At 47.2% G+C, this 27,741-nt stretch overlaps 1 protein-coding gene, 1 long non-coding RNA gene and 1 pseudogene across 4 annotated transcripts; 1 reads left to right on the forward strand and 2 right to left on the reverse strand.

The window, feature by feature from the left end:
• Window positions 1–223: 223 nt before the first annotated feature.
• Window positions 224–20,760, forward strand: LOC117068511. The gene is made up of 4 exons (XR_004431158.1): window positions 224–1,183; window positions 2,703–2,807; window positions 19,425–19,484; window positions 20,557–20,760. It is a non-coding gene; the product is annotated as an uncharacterized LOC117068511 (long non-coding RNA).
• Window positions 7,854–10,097, reverse strand: LOC117068509 (annotated as a pseudogene). Its single transcript, XR_004431156.1, has one exon. The product of XR_004431156.1 is annotated as an uncharacterized LOC117068509 (transcript).
• SCD (stearoyl-CoA desaturase) lies at window positions 7,854–26,981 on the reverse strand. Of its 2 annotated transcripts, none has more exons than XM_033185736.1 (6): window positions 25,972–26,981; window positions 25,166–25,448; window positions 20,754–20,884; window positions 18,372–18,577; window positions 16,231–16,463; window positions 7,854–11,956 (listed from the first exon to the last, which is right to left on the reverse strand). In XM_033185736.1, the coding sequence occupies exons 1-6, from the start codon at window positions 25,996–25,998 to the stop codon at window positions 11,757–11,759; spliced, it is 1,080 nt and encodes a 359-aa protein (XP_033041627.1). In that variant the 5' UTR covers window positions 25,999–26,981; the 3' UTR covers window positions 7,854–11,756. The 2 variants fall into 2 exon arrangements, with proteins under 2 accessions (XP_033041627.1, XP_033041620.1); XM_033185729.1 differs by having other exon boundaries at window positions 25,837–26,981.
• Window positions 26,982–27,741: the final 760 nt, after the last annotated feature.

The following is a 27,741-nucleotide window of genomic DNA, read 5'->3' on the forward strand; positions in this document are numbered from 1 at the left end:
ACTCCTCACCGGAGTGGTGACAATAGCCTCCCAACTTCTCCCAGTTCCCAGCCCCCGCTACTTTGCCTTGTTGCCTTGAGAGTTAACTTTGCGAAACAGATTATTTTCCTCTTCTGCTTGAAAATATCTGATGACTGCTTATCACTTACAGAAGCAAGTCTAAACTTTCCACTGTCCCCTCCCACTCTCCCACCACACACCACCTTCCTGCGCCGGTTGCGTCAGCCTCGAACGTTCCTGAATGCTTTGTTGTTCCTGTGCTTTTACTCACGTTCTCCCCAGTGACTGCCCAATCTTTAGTGTGTTTTGCTGACTCCTGGCGCTCTGCCTCTTCCATGAGAGGCGTTTTTGCACGATTGCAGACAGGAATAAAAATGAGCTCTGCCTACTGGGCCGTCCTGGTTAGCAAGGTCTACACCACCTCAAAGGCAGCTATGGACTAAGAGCCCACAAGGAATCTCGGGTTATGAGGGAGGGGCTGGCCATGAAGACGGCTAAAGTGCCTCATTTGTCTTCCCAGCAGGGAAGCGATGGGACCTCGGCGGGTAGGAAACGCGATCTCCACCCGTCTGGAAAACTCTCTGAGTTCTGGAGCACTGTTCGCGGCCGGACTGAGTGGCATGTCCGCATTTTCCCCATTCCAGGGTAGGGCAGACTGAGGTAGGAGAGCAGAGCCCCAAGGCCGACTCCCCGGGGAAAAAAAAAAAAGGAAAAAAGGCTCCCGCCGACCTGTGATTCACAGGAGCAAGAGCCTGCAAGGACCGCGCCTCCTGATTGGAGCAGACAGAATCAGACAAGCTTGGGGGCCGCTGATTGGCTCCGGCGTGGTCAGGCGCTGGTGGGCTGTTGTAAATGTAAATAGCTCTTGAAGGCCCGGGTCTGTGACCGGCAGTAACCCCGGCGAGAGTGGGTGGAGAGGGAGGCCCTTCCTCTCCATTCATGTCAGCTGCCAGCCAGGCCCAGGCAAGCCGGCCCTTTAGCGGAGGGGACTGGGCAGGACGAGGCAATGGGTGTCTTCGGAGATCTTAAGCTTGGGCTGAGAGTTAAACAGTCACCTGCAGGGCTGAGCCAGAGCTGGCACCTTCCACACCGAGCCCCTTCCTATCTGCGCTCAGCTTTGACTGTTTAAAAGTTTAATGTGATGTTCTGGGTGAGGACCGAGGCGTTGGAGGTCGCTAGGAGGGTAGGTTTATGGAGTCGTGTTAACGGCTGTAGTGGGTGTACCTTAGTGACCACAGGGAGGTGGCAGCCTGTCCTCGCCTCCTCCTGGTCACCGTATTCTATTTGCGGATAAAGGTAAGAATGGAGGCTTGGAATAGTCTTTCTACTAGCGATGCAACTTCTCCCACCCTCTACTCCGGGGAAAAGAGAAGTCTGTGGGGAACTGGCTTTCTAAAAAGTAGGGAAGAGGAAAGGGACAAATGGGTACACGTTAAGAAGAGGGTGACTCATACATTGCTGGAGAAAATGTAAAATGGTGCAACCACTGGGGAAACAGTTTGATGGTGCCACAAAAAGTTAAATATAAAATTAGCATGTGACCCAGCAACCCCACTCCTAGATATGAACCCTAATAAATTATAAACGGGTACTCTTATTTGCACCCAAATGTTCATGGCAGTGCTATTCACAATAACCAAAAGGTGGAAGCAACTCCAGTGTTCATCAATTGATAAATCCGTAAACCAACTGTGATATATTCATACAATGGAATATGAATAGGTAATAAACAGGAATGAAGTACTGATATAGGCTCCTTGGGGATAAACGTTGCAAGATTATGCCAAGAGAAGGAAGCCAGACACAGAAGGTCACATATTGTACGATTCCATATATATGAAATATCCTGAATTGGCAAATCCATAGAGACAGAAAGCAGACTGATGGTCACCAGGGGCCAAGTGTGGGTGGGAAGATGGGGAATCACTGTTGAATGGGTTCGAGTTTTCTTTTGGGGTGAAAATGTTTTAGAACCAAAGGTAGTGTTTGCACAATATTGTGAATGCCCTAAGTGCCACAGAGCTGGTCAATTTAAAATGGTTAGTTCTGCCTGGCATGGTGGCTCACACCTGTAATCCCAGCACTTTGGGAGGCTGGGGCAGGTGGATCACCTGAGGTCAGGAGTTTGAGACCAGCCTGGCCAACATGGTGAAACCCCGTCTCTACTTAAAAAAAAAAAAAAAAAAAAAGAGCTGGGCATGGTGGCAGGTGCCTGTAATCCCAGCTACTCAGGAGGCTGAGGCAGGAGAATCGTTTGAACCCGGGAGGCGAAGGTTGCAGTGATCCGAGATCATCCCATTGCACTCCAGCCTGGGCGACAAGAGCAAAACTCTGTCTCAAAATAAATAAATGAAATGAAATGAAATGAAATAAAATAGTTAGTTTAGCTGGGCGTAGTGGCTCACGCCTGTAATCCCAGCACTTTGGGAGGCCAAGTGAGGAGGATCACTTGAGCCCAGGAGTTTGAGACCACCCTGGGCAATATAGTGAGACCGCCACCTCAATAAATAAAGTGGTTAGTTTTATGTTATGTGAATTGTCTCTCAATTAAAATGTATCTCTTTGTCTCTCTCTCAAACAAACTGACAGACTAAAAGGTGAGTCCTTCCTGCTGTCTATAATTCTCTAAGAAAGAAATAAGAAACAGCAATTCTGAGTCCTCTGCTGCCTTTCACTTCCACTTTCCTTTCTGTTTTTTGAAGTCTGGCGTGGTCCTGGTTACTGAGTGCTCCCCATGGAAAATGGCCAGGAGAGAGAGGGCCCCTTTGGCCCCTCTGAGAAGGTCCTCGCCTGGGCCCAGAACCACTGTGAGTCAACCGGGCATACACACACTAAGCCTTTGTGAGCGCTCTGTGGCCAGGGTGTAGCTGGCTGGGCGGGGCTGGGTGGGGGAAGGGCAGGTCTGGGTCCTGAAAGTGGGAAGGCTTCTTGCCTCCAGCAACCCCAGTATGGAATCTCAGCTCCTTGGAGTCTGCAATTAGGGCCTGTGGCATTTGTTCCAAAGTCAGTGTACAAGAATCGGCGCTTTGCCTGCTGCACAGAAAGTTAACTATAGGTCACAAAACATGACTCCTACTCCCTGTGACATTTCACACAGTTTGTAGCAGTGACAGAATTTAGAGTAAGACCTGAGCTCATTCTGTTGTTTCCAGTGCTGTTTAGGGGCAGGGAGACATTTCTGAAAGAGGAAGATGCTTTGAGGAGCTCAAAACCTTATAGGAGGGTGAAGTGTGGTTTGGGAAAAGTAGACAGGAAATGTTGGGTACATATCTATGATTTGAGAGGAAAGCTTAAAACCCAAGTGTGACTGAATGTTAAGATGGGTCAGGAGGTGGAGTGAGTTGGGTTCTTCTGGAACAGTGGATGCATCTGCTGTTTGTGCAAAAGTTAAGCTCCCTGCCACTGCCACCTAGGGAGGAGGGCCACATCACCAGGCTTTGCCTCTGAGTATAACTGAATATTGCCAGGCATACAATTGGACATATGACAGATTACGACATATTTAGTTTGTCATCTACTCCACACTCAGTAGAGCCAGTAGTTAAGACCATAGGTCCTGAACCAGATTATAGCACCATTACACATTTTCTCACAGCTTTTTCTCCAAGTGAACTCAGTTACTTCATCAGTAAAATCCAGGTAATAATAACACCCGTTTCTGATGCAGTGCGATAACACACAGCCAGGAATTCAGTGCAGTGCCCAGCTCTAGTAAATATTGTTATTGTTATTATGATTGTATCCACAAGTCTGATGGACTCAGAACTTTAATTTCCCACTCAAAAGGAAGTTAAGTCTGTGTTTATGCCATTGCCTAAACCCCTTTAACTAAATGTAGAACATGGTATCTGGATTTTTCCAAGTAACTTGGTACAGCCAAATTGTCATATTATACTCTGGTTTATAGCAGCTTGCCTTTTTTCATGTGGCTAGTCTTTGTCCCCTTGAAGTTTGAGACTAGAGACCACATCACTGCATAATTAAGAGAACATAGACTGGGGGTGGTGTCTCACGCCTGTAATCCCAGCACTTTGGGAGGCCCAGGTGGGCAGATCACTTGAGGTCAGGAGCTCGAGACCACCCTGGCCAACATGGTGAAACCCCCATCTCTACTAAAAATACAAAAATTAGCCAAGCAGGTGCCTGTAATCTCAGCTACTTGGGAGGCTGAGGCAGGAGACTCGCTTGAACCCGGGAGGCAGAGGTTGCAGTGAGCAGAGAATGTGCCACTGCACTCCAGCCTGGGCAACAGAGTGAGACTCCATCTCAAAAAAAAAAAAAAAAAGAGAGAAAGACAGAATATGGAGCACTTCTTTTAATCAAAAAATTTATTTTAATCAGTGCTTCCTTAATATATTTGGGTCAGCTACAACTAGTGGTAAAACATTAAAATAGAGGGCTTTGTTCTCATACAATTTTTTATCAAGATATAATTTATATACCATAAAATTACTCTTCTAGTGTATGATTCTGACATTTTTAGTATATTTGCAGAAACATGCAACCCTTACCAAAATCTAACTTTAGAACATTTTCGTTACTCCCCACAGAACCCATGTGCATTGGCAACCCTCCCCCAGTCTCTAACATCAGCTTGTCAATTTCTCTAAAAATAAAAAAAAAAGGAGCTGGAATTTGATAAGGATTGCCTTGAATCTGTAGATGAATTTGGGGAGTATGAACATCTTAACAATATTGTCTTTGAATCCATGAACATGGGATTTCTTTTTATTTATTTAGCAGGTCTTCTTTAATTTCTTTCAACAGCATTTTGTAGTTTTCAGAGTACCACACTTATGTACTTTTTTTGTTAAATGTATTCCTATTTGTTTTATTCTTTTTGGTGTTGTTACAAGTGGAATTCTTTAATTTCATTTTCAAATTATTCATTGCTAGTTTAGAAATACACTTGGTTTTTGCATATTGATATTAATATATCCTGCAACCTTGCTGAGCTCATTTATTAGCTTTAATATGTGTATACATGTGTATTCTTTAGGATTTTCTGTATACAAAGTCGTGTCATCTGCAAATAGAGATAGTTCTTCCTTTCCAATCTAGACACCTCTTCCTTTTCTATCCTGGTAGACATCTTTAGAAACTATCGTGGTTCTTCTAGGGAAACGTGAAACATCTGGTGGCCATCTGGGCATTGGGAATTTCATTTCTATGCTCTTCTCCATTATTATCTTAATCTATTTTTTTGTCCTTTTGCCCCATGGTTAATCTTGATTCCTAAACAGAACCTTAACGTCCTTATACCTTTCCACGTGAAACATATCAAAATCAGGGTTCAGAAAGCAGCAAAGAGAACAGTGAGGATAAATTGTATAAATTGAGGCTGGGTGCAGTGGCTCACGCCTATAATTCCAGCACTTTGGGAGGCTGAGGTGGGTGGATCACCTGAGGTCAGGAGTTCCAGACCAGCCTGGCCAACATGGCGAAACTCTGTCTCTACTAAAAATACAAAAATTAGCTGGGTGTGGTGGTGGGCACCTGTAATCCCAGCTACTTGGGAGGCTGAGGCACAAGACTTGCTTGAACACGGGAGGCAAAGTTTGCAGTGAGGTGAGATCGCACCACTGCACTCCAGGCTGGGTGACAGAGGGAGACTCCAAATAAATAAATAAATAAATAAATATATTGGATCCCAGTTAATAGGAAACAAAATAGAGACTTGGAAGAAACCGTGCAGTTACAGAATGGCTGAAAAAATATTCTGACTTGAACATGTTAAGAAAAATAAAGAGGGAAAAGGACTCATGGTAGAAAACCAGATATTGATGAAAATGTCACCATTAAGGTCTAGCAAGGCCTCCATGTACATAGACTTTTGAGTTTGCATACTCTGAATTACTCAGAGAGACTCGTGCTTCTTGTCCAAGGTGAAGGCAACCTTAGATTAGAAAGCAAGGTGAGCTGGAGAACTGGCTCTGAGGAGCTCTTAAAAACCCAGGTATTGCTCAAGGTGGCTCCTGATGGAATATGGAGATTCTTCAAACTGTAAGAGTCTGTCCTTCTTTTTTCCATAAGAGGATTATCAGATAAAATATAGTAAAAGCTAGGCTGGGTGTGGTGGCTCACGCCTGTAATTCCAGCACTTTGGATGGCTTGAGCCCAGGAGTTTGAGACCACCCTGACCAACATAGTGAGACCTGCCTCTTCAAAAATAAAACTTAAAAAAAAAATTAGCCAGGCGTGGTGATACACGCCTGTAGTCTCAGTTACTGGGGAGGCTGAGACAGAAGGATCACTTGTGCCCAGGAGTTTGAGGCTACAGTGAGCTACGATTACACCACTGCACTCCAACCTGGGCAACAGAGCAAGACCCTGTCTCAAGAAAAATAATTTTAAAAGTATTAAAAGCTAGCCGGGCGCGGTGGCTCACGCCTGTAATCCCAGCACTTTGGGAGGCTGAGGCGGGCGGATCACCTGAGGTTAGGAGTTCGAGACCAGCCTGACAAACATGGTGAAACCCTGTCTTTAATAAAAATACAAAAATTAGCCATGCATGGTGGCCAGCACCTGTAGTCCCAGCTACATGGGAGGCTGAGGCAGGAGAATTGCTTGAACCTGGGAGGCGGAGGTTGCAGTGAGCCGAGATCACACCACTACACTCCAACCTGGGAGACAGAGCGAGACTCCGTCTCAAAAAATAAATAATAAATTAATAAAAGTTTTTTTTTTTTTTTTTTGAGACGGAGTCTGACTCTGTCGCCCAGGCTGGAGTGCGGTGGCCGGATCTCAGCTCACTGCAAGCTCCGCCTCCCAGGTTCACGCCATTCTCCTGCCTCCGCCTCCCAAGTAGCTGGGACTACAGGCGCCCATCTCGTCGCCCGGCTAGTTTTTTGTATTCTTTAGTAGAGACGGGGTTTCACCGTATTAGCCAGGATGGTCTTGATCTCCTGACCTTGTGATCCGCCCGTCTCGGCCTCCCAAAGTGCTGGGATTACAGGCTTGAGCCACCGCGCCCGGCCAATAAAAGTATTAAAAGCTAAAAGGAAAAACCAAAAACCAAAACCGTTTCCACTTTGTGCACCTGTGAGCCTGAAGTCCTCTGCTTCAGGAACATACAAGCCTTCCCTTGGACTGGTTTTCCTTTCTTCCTGCTGCTGTGCATATCAGCATTCTCAAGAAGCCATTTTATTCCCTAGAGGTGACTACATTTCAGAAACAGGAAAGAGCTGTACTGCCCAGCCGGGGTTGGAAGGTAAAGAACTGCTTTCAGCTGGGCGCAGTGGTGCACAACTGTAATCCCAGCACTTTGGGAGGCCAAGGCAGGTGGATCACCTGAGGTCAGGAGTTCGAGACCAGCCTGACCAACATGGTGAAACCCTGTCTCTACTAAAAATACAAAATTAGCTGGGCATGGTGACATGTGCCTGTAATCCCAGCTACTTGGAAGGCTGAGTCAGGAGAATGCTTGAATCTAAGAGGTAGAGTCTGCAGTGAGCCCAGATCATGTCATTGCACTCCAGCCTGGGCAACAAGAGCCAAAAACTGCTTTCCCAGGGAGTGCTTCTCTTGCTGGTCTCTTCCTCTCCCAGTATCTTTATCTTAGGTCTATGTGACTGACCACGTGACACACCTGAGAACCCTGGCACTTCCCCAGGGCCAAGTTGCCAGCTGGTGTTAATGTGTTTGATTTAATGGCCGCAGACTCCTGGCTTCCTGCTTCCCAGAGTTTAACCTAAAGTTACCTTTAGGACAGCAGGCCAGGTTACTGGAGTATGAGTCAACCATTGTAACTTCTACTTCTTTTATACTCTTAAAGGTACAGACATAGATATGAGCCAGAGATAAATCCCAAGACTTTGAATCACAGCCAAAAAAAACTCCCAGACCCAGTGCAATCAGATTCACTTCACTTTTATTATGAACAAACACAATCTCAGATTAGTACAATTAGCTTCAGAGTTGATATTAATAGAAATTATTCCAAAATTATTCTTGTCACAAGTAACTACTATCCCACATAAAAAGGGAAAAATCCCACCCAGTCAAAGGTATCCTCTGTATGTTTCCATGGCAATGAGTTGTTTATGCATTCTCAATTTTTTTCTGGCTAGTTATCCACCACTTCTCCAATGGAGCCATTCAATCTCTTGGAGAACCATATAGACTAACGACAGCATCTGGGACACATGGACATATCAAGTTCATGGTGGACATTGCTATTATAAAAACCACTCAGGTCTTGAGAATTCCTGTGCCGAAGGATCCCAAAATGCTTTATAAAAAGCATTAGTCATGCCTCAAAACTGCCCTTTGAGGTAGGTCAGTATTATTATCCCCATTTTAGCAGAAGGAAAACTGAGGCACATTATAGTTCAGTGACTTGCCCAGGGTCACATAGCAAGTCAGTGGCACAGTGGTAGGAAAGGCCCTGGCCTTAACCACCAGCAAACAGGGCCACCTTGCTTTTTTAACCTTTCATGATGACCCATTTGAACTACGCTTACAGAGAATACACTTAAGATACTAGCAAACCAAGGAGAAAATTTTCCATTTTAAATGCTACAACCATCTTTTAACCTAAAACAAAAACAAAAAATAAAATAAAATTATAAATCAAATACATTCAAATTACTTCCACCCTCCATCAAATGTGGGCACTTAAGAAAAGCAGCCCTAACAAAAGTTTCCAGAATAAAGCCCAGAAGGGAATCCTGCAAATCGCAATACTGATAATCCTCCACTCAGGCCCCTTTTTCTACCAGTCACTTCAGTAGGCTCTCAGGTGCAAAGGGATTCCGCACAGGGAGTGAGGGCAGGCTCATATGCAACACTGTGATTAGAAAAGATGTAAGGCACCCGGGTTAAGTTGTCAGCACACCCCCAAAGCAAGGACTGTTAGAAATCCAGACTCTTGATCAGATCTGAGTTTATCATTAATGTGTCACTTGAACTGAGCTTTAGAATCTTGAAAATAGTGTTCCTTACTCAGCAGACACACCCCCACCCACACCCACACCCACACCCACATATACATTGGGGCCCTCAGCCTGAGGTGCCATCTAGCCTTATGTAGGGTCATGGTACAGATCAGATCCATGGCACACGATTACAATAGGAAGAAGTGAAAGTTGTTTTTATTGTTCATATATTATCAAGCAGGCATCTGATGACCTGTGGAATTAGAAATACCAGCAGACATTTCCAAGGGGTAGGCGCACAGGTCAGCAGAACTAAACTACAGTGATCTTCCCTTAGATTCTTTTCTACTGAAGTGAATAGCTCAAAAGACATGGATGCCTTTAGTCCAGGCTAACCCCTATAGCCTCTATGTAATTAACACAGGAAGAAAGGCCGTCATCCCTTCCAGCACTGGGGTTCAACAGTGGACTGAGTGTTTGGTAGTGTACATTTCCAATCTTAATAGAGCAAAGCCAGGCTTCTGCTTTGATGACTGAGTTACAGGGACAGGAGTGGTCCAAAGTTCTCAAAACACTGATGTTCTGTTTTTGTTTTTCCAGACTTCTATACTATTGTCTGCCCTAGGCTGTAGGGAATGCTGGTTAGTTTGCTGAACAGACACTCTGTTCAGCAGGGTTTGTGGTATCTCAAATCCCAGGTCTCAGCCAAAGCTTTGCAGTTCACCCTGACTCCAGGGAACAGGACCTCCTTTCGAGGTGAGGCACTTGGGTTCTTGCCCTTGCTTCTTCCCAGTGAGAACTGTTTCCTCCTACTTTTACAAGCATTGCACTGCCAGCTGAGAGCACCGACTCAGGTGGGGCACCCTTACCGAGCAAGCAGGGGGCATTCAGCATGCTCTCTGGTTCTGATCCAGACAGAGGGGACTGAAAATAAACGCTCTTTTGCTCTGTGGCTGGCCCACTGGCTCAACATGAGCACTTGGCTTGGCTGTGCCTTGTGATAGAGGGAGAGAGAGGCTCTCTGGGCCAGAGATGTTTCTGGGAGGGTTTGCCAGCCTTGCCTTGAGCCATCAGTGTGGCAGGAGAACACAGGGGTGTAGGTGGAGACACTCCAAAGGCCATGTGAAAGTGGCAGCTAGCTCTATTTTCAAAAAAGAAGCAGTGGTTCAGTGACCCTGAGCATTCTGTCTACAGGAGGGAGCTGCCTGGACAGCAAGTCATCACTGCCTCTGAATGCACACAAAGGAGGCTGCCTGTCCAGGGAAAGAAGAAAACGTTCAGGGAAGAGAAAGATCTGGTAAAAGAAAAGAAAACGGACAGAAGGGTAGACCCAGGAATCAAGAATCAGGGTAGTGAAGAGATTCCTAACCCTGCCCCCCAGGCAGTTCTATTGGCTAGATGTTAACAGAGCCAAAAAAAATAAAAATAAAAAAAAGAGTGAAGGGGCACAACACTGTGGGAAGAAGTCTTCTAGTTTTTACTCATTTCAAGGAGAAACTGGAACTAATTGATGAATGGATCTAATATCTAGCTTATTTTATTAAGACTCCCAATAACTCACTCAGTAACCTTCTCAAGCCCCTGGCAACGTGTTCTCAGATCCCTTCCTATGTGAAGTTCGCTCTTAGAAGCTGCCTATAGATCCTGTCCCTCAACCTCTCCATCTCATGTCCAGTAGTGAAGAGGAAATTGGCAACCCAACTAATTCCTCCTCTCCTTCAGAGGTTTTTCAAACATCCCTCTTTGGGAGGGAAATACTCTAATAGTTTAATGTTCTAACCAATGTACATATGTGTATATATATTATGTTTGACCCGACTCTACCTCCTAAAATCCTTCCCTTTTTTGGAGGTTTGGAAATGCCAGCCATCTTACTACTATGAGGGGAGCAACCAATATCCTGAAGATGGCAGAGCAGAAAGAGGAAAGAACTGTGATGAGCAGCTCATGGAATCCTCAAAATTCTATGAGCTGCTGTGTTTACCAATTCTGGGAACACCCAACTTCAAGACTTCTTGACACATGAACTAAGAAATCTTGTTATTAAAGAAAAAAAAAAAAAAAAAAGAAAAGAAAACCCTTTCCCAGCAGGGACCACTTTTACTACAAACTTAAAACGTCTCTTCTTTATCCTCAGCCTAAACTATATGTTGTGACATTGAATTAGCATTGCCAAACACCACAGCCACTTCTTACCCTGAGCCAGGAGAGAAAGGAAGCACGCTGTGTGGCGGGGCTTGAAGTCCTCACTAAGTAGGCAGCTGCATGTGTGATTATGGCAAGAGGTTCCTCTTGCTTCGCTTCCCTCATCCTTACATTCATACATGCTGACTCTCTCCCCTGACAATTTACCTGCTTTAGAAGCTTTGTGTCAAGTGAAGTTGCTTTTCCATTCCATCTAGCAAAAGCCTGGGCTGAAGATAATTAACAGAGGACTGCCCAGAAGATTCTGTTTTATCTCTAGCTCAAGCCACCTACTTCAAAGCTCACAACAGCTCAAGGAAAGAGAGTTATCTGGAGAAAAGACCATTCGTTTTAGGCTACAGAAAGGTTGTCTAGGCTTTGGAAGCTGGACACTGAACAAACACTGACCAGCTGCTTGCCTGGGAGGCAGTAAGAGAAAGGAGGGCGATAGCAACAAAGTGAAAAGGAGGACAATGGGCCTAGAAGAGAGAGAGGATAAAAGAAGAAATAATATCAGCTTAGCATCATAAAGGCAGAGTTGTTGACTTTCAATACTTTTGTGTTTTAAAATACTGGACTGGAATGGGTTAACATCATCATCTTTAGCATCCTGGTAGCATTATTCAGTAGTTAATAAACAGACATTAAAACCTCTGCCTGGCTGGCTTTTGAAAAAGAACCAGAGGGACCCCAAACTCAGCCACTCTTGTAGCTTCCGTCTCCGGTTCTTTTAATCCTGGCCAAGACGGCGGCCTTGGAGACTTTCTTCCGGTCATAGGCCAGACCAAGGGCGGCCATGCAATCAATGAAGAATGTGGTGAAGTTGATGTGCCAGCGGTACTCACTGGCAGAGTAGTCATAGGGAAAGGAGTGGTGGTAGTTGTGGAAGCCCTCACCTGAAACAAAAGCAGGAAGAGAAGTCATGGAGTGACGGTGCACTGAGGTCTTCTTGATTTGTGCATATCAGTTAGCTAGCAGGGTACCTCATACCTGGGAGAAACTCACTATTGTTGAATGAATGGATGAATTCAGTCTCTTTTAATATGAACCAAATAGATCCCCTCAGAAGCATCTTTACTTTTATTATTTTACTTTTTTTGTAGAGATGGGGTCTTGCCATGTTGCAAGCAACCCTCCCACCTTGACCACCCAAACTACTAGGATTATAGTCATGAGTCACTGCACCTGGCCAGTCAAAGGCATCTTAAGGAGTGATTGGAGACCCTGGTCACCCATGGCTGTCTGGGAGCCTTGTGGGAAGAGAACTGAGTTTCTCAGAGGATAAAATGACTAGAGAGAAGCTCCTACTTTTGGGAATGGATATCAGATTGGAAAATTCCAAATTCATTCTTGGCCCTGCCCTCAAGGCTCTGTGTATAGTATGTGCACGTGCTTGCAGAATGAAGCACTCTGGCTATGACTCTTAAAAAAATGAGTAAAGCCGGGCGCGGTGGCTCACGCCTGTAATCCCAGCACTTTGGGAGGCCAAGGCGGGCGGATCACGAGGTCAGGAGATCGAGACCATCCTGGCTAACATGGTGAAACCCCGTTTCTACTAAAAAAAATACAAAAAATTAGCCGGATGTGGTGGCGGGCATCTTTAGTTCCAGCTACTCCTGAGGCTGAGGCAGGAGAGTGGTGTGAACCCGGGAGGCGGAGCTTGCAGTGAGCCGAGATTGCGCCACTGCACTCCAGCCTGCGCGACTGAGTGAGACTCTGTACCAAAAAAAAAAAAAAAAAATGAGTAAAGAAGCACACCTTTCCCCACCACACTGGAACTACCTCTAGGGGTGGGAGGTTCCTACAGAGTGGACCCTACAGCCAAAGATCAGAAGAAAGGCCAGCCCAGAGGCTGGAATGTCCTCAGTCACTGCAGTTGCCAGGGGTGCTCCAACTTTTTTGAGCTTTGACCCTGGTGTGGGGGAGATGCCGATAAAACAGAAGCTCTCTGAGGGAAGAAAAATGGAAATGCTTAGATACCCTCTAACCTCTGAGATTTTGAGGACTCTTGGGATGAGCATTTCACTTTGCTGGAGGGAGGAAAACAAACAAATTCTGGATTCAGGGGAATTTATCTAACGTGTAAAGCTTGGAAACTCAACAGATAGAGAGTTTGCCAACTCTTGGCAGGACTCTTCTTTCTGAACCACAGCCAAAAATAATACTGACCCTAATCAGGCATGGGTAAAGGATAGCTACTAAGAGCTAATATTTGGCTCTTTGTAGATAAAAATACCCTCAGACAGACCAGTCATGACATTAATCAGAAGCAAGGCAAGAAGTCCTGCAAAGTAAATGACGTCATCTAGGGCATTTCAAGGTATGTCCTCCCTCTGTGACACCTGATGATCTGCAGTGTGAAGTGGGGAGGACGGGGGTAGAATGCCAGGAATAAAGGTACTGAGGATTATTAATGTCCATTAATGGTTTTGCAGCTGGGCTCTGTGTAAGCACTAGCCAGGCCTTTAGTTATCAGAATGGAATCAGATGCACACAGAGAGGGAGAAAAAAAAAAAGAGGAAGAGCGTCAACGGGTAGAAAGAAGACAGGACTCTGCAACTGGGGCAGCAAGAGACAGCCCAAGAAAGGCTCAAGGGAGAAGGTTAATTTGGCAGAGAAGATGAGCATGTGACAGTCGGGGAGGTAATTCAAGAAACAAAAAGATTAGGGTGGCAGGAAACAGAGCTGGAGGAGAACAAAGGGTGAGGTGATAAGGGAGGCAAGCAGCAGGCAAGGAGGGGTGAATGATAACAAACACAGGTCAGATATTGGCAGCCACTTTGAACTGATGGCCACCCAGAGGCTGGAGGCGGGGAAGATCATTAGAGATCCATTTGCAATAGGGAACACATCTCAAGCCAGAAACTCCATTCCTGTGATAATCTCAGATTTATACAGTGTATGTGATTTATTTTAATCATGGTTAAAGTAAGAATAGGCATAATGGCAAGAAAGTGTCTGAAAGGAGATACGTGAAAGTTAAAAAGAGAGAGAGAGAAAAAAAAGCTTTTATTTTTATCATATATTTTTGAGATGGAGTCTCACTCTGTCACCAAGGCTGGAGTGCAGTGGCACAATCTCGGCTCACTGCAACCTCCGCCTCCTGGGTTCAAGCAATTCTTCTGCCTCAGCCTCCTGAGTAGCTGGGACTACAGGCACGTGCCACCATGCCTGGCTAACTTTTTTATACTTTCCTTTTTTACTTTCTTTCTTTTTTTTTTTTTTCAGTAGAGACAGAGGTTCACCATATTGGCCTGGCTGATCTCTAAGTCCTGACCTCAAGTGATCCACCCACTTAGGCTGGGATTACAGGTGTGAGCCACCATGCCTAGACAAATAAATCCTTTTAATAAAGATAGTAGGCTGGCCGGGCGCGGTGGCTCAAGCCTGTAATCCCAGCACTTTGGGAGGCCGAGACGGAGAGATCACGAGGTCAGGAGATCAAGACCATCCTGGCTAACACGGTGAAACCCGTCTCTACTAAAAAATACAAAAAACTAGCCGGGCGAGGTGGTGGGCGCCTGTAGTCCCAGCTACTCGGGAGGCTGAGGCAGGAGAATGGCGTGAACCCGGGAGGCGGAGCTTGCAATGAGCCGAGATCGCGTCACTGTACTCCAGCCTGGGTGACAGAGCGAGACTCCGTCTCAAAAAATAAAAATAAATAAAAAAAAAAAATAGTAGGCCAGGCACAATGGCTCACGCCTATTATAATTCCAGCACTTTGGGAGGCCAAGGCAGACAGATCACCTCAGCTCAGGAGTTTGAGACTAGCCTGTACAACATGACAAAACCCTGTCTCTACAAAAAATAGAAAAATTAGCCAAGCATGGTGGCATGCACCTGTAGTACCAGTTACTTGGGAGGCTGAGCCCAGAGGATCGCTTGAGCCCAGGAGGTCATAGCTGCAGTGAGCCGTGATCACACCACTGCACTGAAACCTGGGCAACAGAGTGAGATTCTGTCTCAACAACAACCATTTAAAAGATAATAAAGATGGTTTTGAGGATATAAAGGAAGATTTTAAAGAGAAAAAGAAAATGAGTGTTAGGCAATGACCTGCATAAATGTGTGGAGTAGTGTGGTTGTCTAGATATTATTGAATGATCAATAGCACCAATTACTGGAGAGAAGAGGTCACCAGATCTATTTAAGGAAAACTCATCCAGGGCCTTGGTCAAAGTCTATATTCAGTTAGAAAGAGGGACAGAGAAAAAAATGTAGATACGCTGGGAGGCTGAGGCAGGAGGATCACTTGAGCCCAGAGTTCAAGACCAGCCTGGGCACCATGGTGAGACCCCATCTCATTAGAAAAGAAAGGAAAAGATCAATGTTAGAGAATTGAGCAGGAACTTGTGATCACACTGCTTTACTGGAAGATTCCTGAAGGCATGTTAGGGGAAGGGATGTTCCTAGCCCAGAATAGAAGAGAGAAAAACAGAGGATGAGAGGAGACAAGATGGTAGGTGGTAGTAAAGGGCCACCAGCAGTTATTTTGATGCTCTTCATAATGGCATCACCAAACAGTAAGGCATGGCACACACTTAAAGCAAGGCATATCTGAGTAGAGTGGGTAAGATAAAAAATACTTTGTGTGGCGTACTTGAAGTTCATAAAACACCAGGCTTACTGGCCACTCAAATGACCCCATTGTTCTATTTATGCATTCCTTGCCTCAAGCAAGACTGCAGTCTGGCCCAGAGTTGATAAAAGAAAGGAAAACTCCAAGGTGCTCATCGTGCATGGCATTTGGTTTCTGTTTTTTTGTTTGTTTGGTTGGGTTTTTAGTAGAAACAGGGTTTCACCATGTTGGCCAGACTGATCTCAAACTCCTGACCTCAGGTGACCTGCCCGCCTCGGCCTCCCAAAGTGCTGGGATTACAGGCGTGAGCTGCCGCGCCTGGAGCATACATGGCATTTGGAAATTGTTTTAGAACCTGGAATCAAGATCAGTGTTTTTTTGTGTTTTCTTTCTTATCCTTTCATTTTTACATAAAACATGTTGCCTGACTCTCAAAAGGGTTTTCCAGTATACTGCCCCCTAGTTTTATAGTGGACAAACGGAGATACAAAGTAGCCATCAAAAACAGGTTTATCTAGTTTTTCTGGCTCCTAGCCTAATCCCCTAATCAGCAGACCACTGGATGTAGCCTTGCTTGGACAGCTGACTTACCCACAGCTCCAAGTGAAACCAGGATATTCTCCCGGGGGCTGATGTTCTTGTCATAAGGACGATATCCGAAGAGGTGGGCAGCACTGTTCACCAGCCAGGTGACATTAAGCACTACAGCATATCGCAAGAAAGTGGCAACAAACAAGCTGTGTTGAAAAGTTTCACCCCAGAAACACCAGGGCACAAGCGTGGGCAGGATGAAGCACATCAGCAGCAAGCCAGGTTTGTAGTATCTACAGTGACAGACCAGACACCAGGTCAATGGAGGGGCACTCCACACCTACATGGATCTTCTACACAAATTGGGATGGGCTGTCTCTTTCTTCCGTGTTGAATTTGCTTGTCTGACTCTAAGTTCATTGTTTTACTTTTGTTTGTTTGTTTGTTTGTTTTTGACAGGGTCTCACACTGTTGCCAAGGCTGGAGTGCAGTGGCATGACCATAGTTCACCGCAGTCTTAACTCCTGGGCTCAAGAGATCCTCCCACCTCAGCCTCCTGAGTAGCTGGGACCACAGGCATGAACCATCATGCCCATTTAGTTTTTAATTTTTTTGTAGAGATGGGGGCTCACTGTGTTTCCCAGGCTGGTCTCTAATGCCTGAACTTTCAAGCAGTCCTCCTGCCTCAACCTCCCAAAGTGCTGGGATTACAGGCATGAGTCACCACGCCCAGCCATCGCTGATTTTTACTTGAGCATAATACCACGTTGGTAAAACAGGTAAGGTCCAAATTACAAACTAATGAACAGATGTCTCTCCATCCTTGGCTGGTTTTCCCATCTGCCTTTGGGCTCCTTTCTCTTTTTCATCAGCACTCTTTTTCAGTCTGTTTAGTGTCATGCCTCCATTTTCTGGTAGCTACCCCCTAGTTCTTTGGTCTTCTTTTCCCTCAGAGGCCCATTGAATGTCCTTGATCACCTGCAGCTATCTGTCCCTCTGGAAGCCCTTTCTCAATCTTTATTCTCAATGTAGACCAGGTCACTGACATTCCAAGGGCACTGATCCCCTACATTCCTTCAGCAGTCAAGTCTTTGACTTTTACATCACTGACATTCCCTGCACCCAACTCTTTTTTCCATTTCTGCCACTGCTTCGCTAGCAGGGGTCCTCATTTCCTAACTTATGTCCCTACCTCTCACTTTGGCTCAATGGTTTCTTACACTTGTTCTAAAAGCAGACTTCCTAAAGCACATCTCTAACTATGCCACATTACAGTTCAAAAGATGTAATGCCTTCCTATTGCTTATTGAATTAAATCCTAAGTCTGCTTTTAGAACTCGACAAGGATGGCATTAGTCTCTCCAGTCTTACTTCTTCCCACACCCTATACTTCAAGCAAAAGGACTCGATTGCTAGAACATGCTTCATGCTTTAGCTCATTCTGTTTCTTCTGTTTGCACTGTCTCTCCCCACACATAGTTGTAAAAATTTCTATCCGTTGGTGGATTCCAACACTACTTATTTCGTAAACACTTCCTTGGTGTTGCCCGTTGAGCACTCTCCCTCCCCTTTATACCTCTCATAGTACAGAAAATATTCTGCCTTATACCATGGTTATCTGGATACTTGGCTTATCTCTCCACCCCCTGATAGGCTACAAACTTTTTGAAGGTAAGAACTAAGCTACCGGCCTGGGCAATATACTGAGGGAGACCTTGTCTTTACAAAAAATTAGCCGGGCATGGTGGTGTGTGCCTGTAGTCCCAGATACTCAGGAGGCTGAGGTGGAAGGATTGCTTGACCCTGGGAAGTCAAGGCTGCAGTGAGCCAAGATTGTGCCACTGCACTCCAGCCTGGGCAAGAGAGAAAGACTCTGTGGAAAAACAAACAAAAACAAACCAACCAACCAACCTAGGCAAGTAGGCTATAAACATCTTTGAATCTATGACTGTTCTAGGACAATACACATCTGTTGAATGTAATGGGTTTAATTAAGATAGCTCAGAGAGAAAGAAATGGAGCAATAGTCTATGGCTACGGGCCTGTGGGATGTTAAAAACTGGGATTTTAAATTATGATTGTGAATATGCAAACGCAGTAAATTTCTCAGCTTATATTTTATAAGTCTTAGGAGAAAAAATGGGGTCCCTAATGACCAGATGTCAGGGCCGTATCCCCACCTCCATCAGGGCTTCACTCACCTCCTCTGGAACATCACCAGTTTCTCGGCTTCTAGGTCAGACAAGTCTAGCGTAGCGCCCTTCTCTTTGACAGCTGGGTGTTTGCGCACAAGCAGCCAACCCACGTGAGAGAAGAAAAAGCCACGTCGGGAATTATGAGGATCCGCATGTGTTTCCGAAAACTTGTGGTGGGCACGGTGGTCACGAGCCCATTCATAGACATCATTCTGGGGAGAGAGAGAAGAGGAATGTAAGGCTTGAGGATAGACACCCTCTTAGGAGACTCCCAATGGAAAGGTATCAAGAGCCCAAGGCGCTCAGCCCAGCCTCACAAAATATCCAGGAATCTGGGCTCCAAAGGAGTCATGGAGTTGCCTCCCCTCTTCTCCCAACTTGTCACTGAAGCTTATGTAGAAAAAGCAACTTAAAGTCCCAGGACCACAGCAATGGGACTGCTGTTTCTGGAAAGTTATATGGTGGGTGGAACGGAGGTAAATCATACAGAGCTCAGAGAGTTTCAAGTGAGAACATTGCAATTCTTTTTTTTTTTTTTTTTTTTTTTGAGACGGAGTCTCGCTCTGTCGCCCAGGCTGGAGTGCAGTGGCCGGATCTCAGCTCACTGCAAGCTCCGCCTCCCGGGTTCACACCATTCTCCTGCCTCAGCCTCCCGAGTAGCTAGGACTACAGGCGCCCGCCACCTCACCCGGCTAATTTTTTGTATTTTTAGTAGAGACGGGGTTTCACTGTGTTAGCCAGGATGGTCTCGACCTCCTGACCTAACATTGCAATTCTTTAAGCAAGGAATGTTGGAAAAGATCCCCATGAGGTACCTAATCCCTGGGCATGGAGAACATGAGGCAGGCAGTCTTGTGTCCTAGGGTCCCAATCAGCAGATAAAGTTGCAGGGTGCACCATTCTGATGCCTTGCAAAAGAGCTCATAGAACCCAATAACAAGGCCAGGCAGGCAACTCATGATCATGACTGCATTTTCAACGACCTCTGGGCTTCTTCATGACTTTCTCCATCCCTTAAAGAATGTACCAATATCTCTCTTCGTTCCCTTTGCTCCACAGGACAACCATGGAAGCCCTCAAGGTATAAGCTGCTATGGCAGAGATGATTATGCAAATGTGGTAAGTTCTTGGGATATTGCCACCACTAAACTGGTTTCCTTTCTTCCTCTTGCTCCAAGCTAAGCCCCATGCCATATGCTATCATTTGCCCATTGCTACAGCTTAATGACTATAATGGATGCCTTCCCTTTCCCCATTTCCCTTCATCCCGTCTTTGCTATAAACTTTTTCTTTTTTTTTTTTTTGAGACGGAGTCTAGCTCTGTCACAGGCTGGAGTGCAGAGGTGCAATCTCAGCTCGCCACAAGCTCCACCTCCCAGGTTCATACCATTCTCCTGCCTCAGCCTCCCGAGTAGCTGGGACTACAGGTGCCCACCACCACGCCCGGCTAAGTTTTTGTATTTTTAGTAGAGACAGGGTTTCGCCATGTTAGCCAGGATGGTCTCGATCTCCTGACCTCGTGATCCGCCTGCCTCGGCCTCCCAAAGTGCTGGGATTACAGGCGTGAGCCACCGTGCCCTGCCTGCTCTAAACTTTTTGCCTCAACAAACCTCAATGTTTTACTTAGCCACCATGGCAGCCCAAGAAAGGGCCACAATGTTGGGTTGGTCTGTCTACTCTCTGTAAATTGGTTTCCTCATCTGTAAAATGGGGATAATAGTATCTACTTCCTAAGATTGTTATGAGGACTTTATATCAAATGCTTACAATAGTGCCAGGCACATAAAAGTGTTTGCTCTCATTATCTGAAAATAAGAGTTTATGAGTCTGGGAACATCAGCTTCAATCCCACTGTGGTGGAGTCCTAAGTTATTCACTTTTTAAATTTTTTTTTTTTTTTTAAGTTGGGGTCTTGTCACCCAGGCTGGAGTGCAGTGGTGGTATCATGGCTCACTGCAGCTTCAAACTCCTGGGCTCCAATGAGCCTCCCAGCTCTGCCTCCCTAAGATATTTACCTTAAATAGTGAATTTATTGTCCAGTGTCTGCCCAGGAATCTAAGGTCAGTCTCTGGCTTATGTGCCAAAGCCCCTTATGATGAAGAGCCACAACAGCCAGAATGTGTGACAACAGAGGGACCTTAGGATCAAAAATATTCCTACACATCAAGAATATTTTCTATTTATTTTCCAGTTCCCTTTTCCAAGGCTCAGAAGTCTCTTCATTCTTCATGGACTTAAGGACTGAACTGGCACTTGAGGTGACCACAGGAGAGAGGAAAGTGAAATGGCTGTCCAGGTGTGGCTCCTCTCTGGCGCTGATCCCTCCTTTCTGTCCCCGGACCATTGATAGGGTGGAGGACAAACAGCTGAGCAGGGACAGCTTCTTACCTGGAATGCCATTGTGTTGGCAACGATCAGAAAGAGCCGCAGGGGCAGCCGAGCTTTGTAAGATCGGTGGCTCCACAGACGATGAGCTCCTGCTGTTATGCCCAGGGCACTGACAACATAGTAGAATAACCCTGCCAGGAGAAGACAGCGGGGGGAGTCACCAATCAGTGTGAGTTCCATCTGGGAAAGGACGCCAACGACACTCTCTGGATGCCAGAAACTGTCTTCTTCAGGCTTTGAGTAAGAATTGGCTTTACCATGAACTCTAGGGATAACCACGTCCCTTAGATTTTACCACTTGAAAAATATCATTACCCCACAGCCTCTCAACCCAGGAAAAAAAGATAAGCTAAGGAATCCCAGAAACTAAGGAGTCAGAAAGGCAGGAGAGAGAAAAGTGCTCTTACCACTCATTCTTCATCTTAAAGGCAATCTCTCAGGGCCTAGCTATCTCCTTTCACCTCTATCTAGGCCTTCTCTAAGGTTTTAAGGGCCACAAACTACTCCTGTAGAGCCCAGGACCCATAAGCAAGGGTGTTATTAAAATAACAGCAGAGGGCCAGGTGCAGTGTGAACCACGTTGTCATCCCAACATTTTGGGAGGCCAAAGCAGGAAGATCCCCTTGAGCCCAGGAGTTCGAGACCAGCCTGGGTAACATAGGGAGACCTTGTCTCTACAGATAATCTACTCAAGAGGTTGAGGTGGGAAGATCTCTTGGGCCCAGGAGGTCGAGGCTGCGGTGAGCGTCACTGCACTCAAGCCCTGATCAACAGAGAAAGACCTTATCTCAAAAAATAAAATAACAGCCAGTACAATCTGGGCACTGCCCAATTTGAGAAGCACTTAGTTGTAGGGGACTTTTAGGGGATTCAGACCATGGCCATTTATCAACTCGCACAAAAAAGCATTTAAATATTCTAGCAGGCAGTGTGGACGTATCAGGGAAAAATTAGCCCTAATCCAATTTGTGCATAAATCCAATTTGCACAGTATCTTAAGATTTACCAGAGATTTCACGTTCCAGCTATACCATCCACCTCCCCCAAGATACATGCACAGTTCCTCTGTCTCGCCTTTGCTGCATCCCTGTCAGCCCATACTCTCACCGGGCAATGCTCATTCTAAACAATGGTAGGATATTCTTCAAGCTGTCAGTGGAGCACCCCACCATTGTCTTCCCTCACCTTCCTGGAGACCTGCATGCTCAAGAGGTGCCAGATATAATCTCTAACTGGGAAGGCAGGAGAGAGAATAGTGCCCTTACCACTCATTCTTCATCTTAAAGGCATTCTCCCAGGGCCTAGCTATCTCCTTTCACCTCTATCTAGGCCTTCACTAAGGTTTTAAGGGCCACAAACTACTCCTGCAGAGCTCAGGACCCATATGCAAGGGTGCTATTAAAATAACAGCAGAGGGCCAGGTGCAGTGTGAACCATTTTGTCATCCCAGCATTTTGGGATGCTGGGTGTACCCATCTCTTTCTCTGTTCCATAGCTCTAGCAGGCAGAAGCTGTGGCCTTGGTAGAAACTGTTAACAATGTTTCATTCCTAGGAATGAATGTTAACAATGTTTCATTCCTAGGGAAACAGCTAGAAACAATAGAGCCTCAGTGGCCACAGAACTTAGTTGCAGTTGGAGACACCACACATTGTAACAAATTGTCCCCTGTTCTTTTGCAGCCATTGATAGCTGTTTCCTAAACAACCTCCTTTTCCCCCCAACCCTACCTCCTTTCTTGTCTCCTATTCCTCCTATAAGGTCTCCAGGAGAGCCATAGAGCCAGTCAGCCCTAAGAAGAGCTCTCTCCACATTCCCTCAGAGTGGGGATTGAGGCCCCAGGTGATCTGCCCTCAAGCCAAGTGGCGATTGACATCTCCCCAGATACAGTATCTAACCTGCACCTTACTGGGAAAACCATCAGTTGAGCCAAAGCCCTTTCTAATGAGCAAGGGAGCTTCTGGGCTTGTTACTTGCTGCAAAAGACCCTGGGGCAAGTTGACTCAGAACATATATAAGATCCTATATTAGCAGGCAAATTGGGGAAAGAACTCAGGCACTCTGGTGCCTTTTCTAGAAACACCTCTAAGTTTATCAAACAGAAGGGCTTAAATCAGTTGGAGATTTATTCCCTCTCTCCTCCCCAGGGGAAGAAAATATCCAAATTGATGGTTAAGCAACATCTCATTGCTCTGGCCTTAAGAAAGAGACTTGAATGGTTTTGCCTCTGGCTCTCAGTGTTGCCAGAGGCATTCTCCCTAGTCCTACCCTAAGGGCTCCTTTGGGAGACTCCAAAATGAACGAGATTTAAGGCTCTCAAAATTGCTCGGTCATAAGAAATGCTGGAATCACGACCAGTTGCTAATTTAACATTGTCCATAGGGATTAAAACAAGGAAGGTGAAGCTCCTAAATTCTGAAGGTGGGAAGAGAAGATGTCCAGGTTGAGACTTCTGACCCTCCTCCGCTTATCCTCCTTGTTTCTTAAGACAGGGTTCTGATATCCCCTTATCAAGATGGTCATTCTTTCAGCTAAGCCATCCACCAAAGGGCCCAGTACAGTAAGTTTACCATCCAGTCTCTGTGAGCCACATTTTTCTGCCCAAAGGCACAGCACACACCCATGGGCAGGTCACCAAAAAAATGTAGCAGGCACAGCCTTGACTTTGGGATGGAATTCTGCTCCCTGCACTAGCAACTGAGGGTAACCGAGCAGAGGCAATTGGGTCAAACTCTGGGCTTCAGAAAACCTACAGGGAGTGCTGAGGCTGGAAGGAGCTTGCAGGTGAGAAAACTACTGGTGAAGACTATCCTCTTGGGGAGAAAGGGTGGAGAGAGGCATCCACTGACTCTTTGGGGAATGCTATCCCTGCTCTTCATCCCTCATGTTGCAACTGAAGTTCTGCTGGATCCTCAGAGGGGCCAAACAACAGATGTTGCCCTCCCCTCACAAATACAAGAGCCCTTCCTGGTATGCAGATGAACGGATCTGCACCTGGCCTGTTCTGTCTGTGTCACAGCTGTGACACATATGTAACCCAAGGAATGCTGCCTTCCCAATCCTAAAAAAGTACTGTTGCCCACCGGTGGTACCTAGAAAAACTGACATTCTGACAAAGGGGCTCTTCTCAGTTGCATTTCACTGTAGCACCTGGAGGATCTCTGGAAACAAAGCTCAATGAACCAGATCTCACTATCTTCGGAAGACCTAAGAGGGGTCCTGAGGGAAACAGCTAAAACTTGGCCTCCCAGCTCTTCTACATAATTACCCTTCAAGAGTAAGAGTGAGCTGTCAGAAAGTATCCCACACCTGAGGCTGCTCTGAAAAACCTCAAGTTGTTTTCTGGAGGAGAAGTCCTGGCTCACCACCCCTTAGAGAGTAGCAATGCAGGGGCTCTACCTCTGCAGAGCTCCCTGCTCTCCCTTCCCAACTTAGGCTCATAGTGGCAGAGGTGAAAAAACCTGCAAAGCGCATGTGTGTATCCAGGGGGCAGAACCATGCCATCAGGCCATACCAATGGGTCCCTGAAAGAGCTGAGCTAAGGACAGGTCAGGGACAAACTGGGAACTGTCTCCCTCATTACAGCAGCCTCAAGACCAGGCTCTCTTTTCTCAAGGCTCTTTTCTGGCCTGGCCTCGATGTCCCTGGCAAGGAGGAATGGGTAGGGCTGGTGTTGGAAGGTGCAGAATTCTTGGCACTTCATGGCATCAAGAGGGGGGCCTGAAGCAGGCTGGATGAGGGATGGAACATGAAACATATCTTCAACCTGATTTCATTCTAAGAGCATTTTGTTGACTGGTATATGCAGCACCCTGAAATGTAGAGTAACAGAGCAACACACATCTCTGTGACTCAGGTTACACGGGAGCTTCATCTTCCTCTGTAACGAAGATGTCTGGTCTGGCCAAGGGGTCAGGTCAAAATAGTTTCGTGGATAACCTCTCTGTTCCTGCTTTTCCAATAAACTCTCTCCCTGAGTAGTTTCCCGTTGCGCTAGCCCATGACTGCTCAACACAGACCCTAGAAAGCCAATGGTTTAGTACCATGTTCCCATGCCTCCCAGGTAGAGGGCTTTGATTCTTTTGTGGTTGGCAGGGGTGGGACAGGCAGCCAAGCAAATGACTCAAACAGAAAAGCTCTTTCAGGGAAAGCTGACTCTCCAGCACAGGTCTACACCTCAAAGCCCACAAGCACAAGGTCCCAGAGCTCTCAACCCCCAGCATTGACATTCCTGCATCTCAGTACCCCCAGGCTCTTCCCAGCCCACTAGGCCTGAAGCAACCAAAGAAAATGCCTGAGAAAAACCCCAGCTGGGAGGCTGGGAGGGGCTGGTGTCCTATGTAAGATCCCACCTTATTAAAAGAGCAGTGAGTAACTGGAGGACTAGGTCAGGAGGACAGGGAGGCTGCTTACCCCAAAGACAGGTGTACAACTTGCAAGTAGGAATCAAAATGATCCCATACAGGGCTCCCAAGTGTAGTAGAGACATAAGGATGATGTTTCTCCAGACATATTCAACCTTGGGGCTTGGGCCTTCCTTATCCTTGTAGGAGGGGTCATATATATCATCTTTGATATCAGGGCGAATGTCTTCTTCCAAGTAGAGGGGCGTCGTCTCTAACTTATCTCTTCCATTCTGCAGGACCCTGGAGGGAGGCGCTGTGATGGTGGTGGTGGTGGTATAGGAGCTAGAGATCTGGAAGCGGGAGGAAGAGGAGAGTCAGGAGAAGAGACACGTGGAGGCAGCTGGGGCCGCTCCGCTCTCTAATCACGCTGGGGGAAGGGTGGACAGCAAAGACCCTTCCCCAGCGCCGGAGTTCACTGAGGGTAGGGTGTATCCGAGATGCAACGGTGAGAAGTTCCCAGAAACTGTACAGACACATTAGGGGCGGGGGATGAGGGGCGCGAAACCTACGGGGAGGCGGCAGTAGGAAGGAGAAGCAAAGCACTTACATCCCCACGAACACAAAGGAAAACCCGCATAATTCATAAAAGCACCAGCAGGACCGGATTTTTCTTTAAAGCTTAAGAAACAAAAGTTGGAGACTCAAGTCCCCAAATTACAATCCACATTCCCAACTCACTGAAGGCAGCACAACTCGAAAAACATGGCCAAGTCCTCCGCGGAGCTCTCCCCTCTCTTCTGCCACCAACCCGTCCCCTGGAAGCCCAGCCCGCGCCGGCGACTCTGCAGTACGGGGCCAGGCTGGGAAACTCACATCCTCCTGCAGCAAATGGGCCGGCATCTTGGCTCTCGGATGCCGGGATCACTTTCCAGGGGCTGAGGCCGCGGAGCGGAGTTCGGGGGGCGCCGGAGGACTGCGGTTTCGAAGGCCGCCGGTGCGCGCTGAGCCGCGGCGCCGTGCACGCTAGCTGGGTGTCTAGGCCCTAGCCGCGGTGCGTGGAGGTCCCTGAGCCGGGAATTTAAAGGCTAGAGCTGGCAATGGGTGACCGTGTCCGGTATTTCCTCAGCTCCCTTTTATCCGCTGCCAAGCAGGGGCAAAGTGCGCGGAGTTGACTGGCGCGGGCGGCCCCGCATAGAGGTGAGGGCGGGAGAGGGAGGAGACAGAGGCCAAGGCTCGCAACGACCGCAGCAGGGTGCCGGGATGCTGCCAACACCGACACCACACCACCCGGCCCCTGCCCCTGCCCCTGCCCCTGGGGAAATGCTAATAAGCTTCTGTAAACTCCGGCTCGTCATTGGCCGAAGGGAATTTGGTGCCACCTCATCCTGCAGTTGCCATTGGCTCGGCGCAATCTGCTGTTCCCTCTGCCGCCAGCTCCTCGCTCCCCCTCCCCTCCCTTTCTCCTTCTCAGCTTCTCTTCTACCCGCCGCTGGGCCTCTGCCCGGCACCCCGCGTTAGGAGCTTTCTCTCTGGAAGGGACTGGGGACCCGGTTTGGGGCTGGGGCGCGGAGTCTAGCCCAGGACCGGCCCGCGGGCACACGGCGAACGGCTGGGTGGGCACTGGGGAAGTTTCTCAGGAAACAGTGGGGAAGCCTCGGGGGACGCCCACTACTCACAACTCCGTCCCGTCTTCCCGTCCCCCCAGGCGCGTGGCAGGGAGACGAGGCCGCCACCCCGGGATCGGGAGCTCCGGGGACGCGGGAAGCCCCGCCTCCCTCCCGGCCGAGCGCTGGGGGCTCAGTCCGCCTGCGAACAATGGCTCTGCCCCGCCCACCAGCCACGCGCTGCTCACCCGGGACCGCACCGGACTTTGGCCGCACGCAGTCTGGCTGGTGTGTGTGCCTACGCGCACGATCCTGTTCAGGCCCCGGGCAAACAGTCCCATCCCCATGCCCGCGCCTCCAGGATGCGTGCGGGAGGTTTTGGAGATTCTTCAGACTGGCAGGTTGTAATTTTGGAATCTTTGTGGAAACAGTCAGGAAACACTGACATGTGCTTTCACCCAGCAGCAGGCGAAAGGGCTTGGATGTGGAATAAGAATAGTTGGCAGGTATTGAGTTAATACTGCCAGCCAATTCACAAGAATCGTTTTCTGTAATCCTCACTGTGACCCTGGGAGGTGGGTACCCCATTATTCCATTTTAAAAGTGTGGAAAGATATATGGAGAGATGGAATAACTTGCCCATGATCACAGCAACCAGTAAGTGATGGAGCTGGCAATTGAGCCCAGAAACGCCATATGAGAGCCCAAGCTCTTAATCCCTGTTCAGGACCATACTGCCCTCGGTCCCTGAGATGCTCTGACCCTACTGATCTGTCCCTGTGCCCCCATCTTTTCCGGGTCTGTAGGAGTCTTACCATGAGAGCTCAGAAACAGGCAGGCTATGCATTCACCCCGTCTCCTTCCATGCCCATGTCTCCCGCAAATTCTGCCCTAGGATCATTCCTCTGGGAAGAGGAGAAAATACGGAGTGCTGCGCTAATGATTCGCTTCCCAGTAAGAGAAGCACCTGGGATTTCCTGGAAGGAGGACTAATCAGCTCCCTTGTTGGCCACTGGTCTCAGGATCAGGCCAACTCTCT

The sequence above is a fragment of the Trachypithecus francoisi genome, unplaced genomic scaffold (genome assembly GCF_009764315.1).
Source record: "Trachypithecus francoisi isolate TF-2019V2 unplaced genomic scaffold, Tfra_2.0 Contig01579, whole genome shotgun sequence".
Lineage (NCBI taxonomy): Eukaryota > Metazoa > Chordata > Mammalia > Primates > Cercopithecidae > Trachypithecus > Trachypithecus francoisi.

What these genes read in the sequence shown, in the direction of transcription:
- SCD (XM_033185729.1), bottom strand. Translation starts at nt 25,998, where the DNA reads ATGCCGGCCCATTTGCTGCAGGAGGATGTGAGTTTCCCAGCCTGGCCC. An exon ending in GTTGTACACCTGTCTTTGGG is followed by an intron (nt 20,885 to 25,165) that starts GTAAGCAGCCTC and finishes TTCTCCTGGCAG; the next exon opens with GGTTATTCTACTATGTTGTC. An exon ending in CCAACACAATGGCATTCCAG is followed by an intron (nt 18,578 to 20,753) that starts GTAAGAAGCTGT and finishes CTCTCTCCCCAG; the next exon opens with AATGATGTCTATGAATGGGC.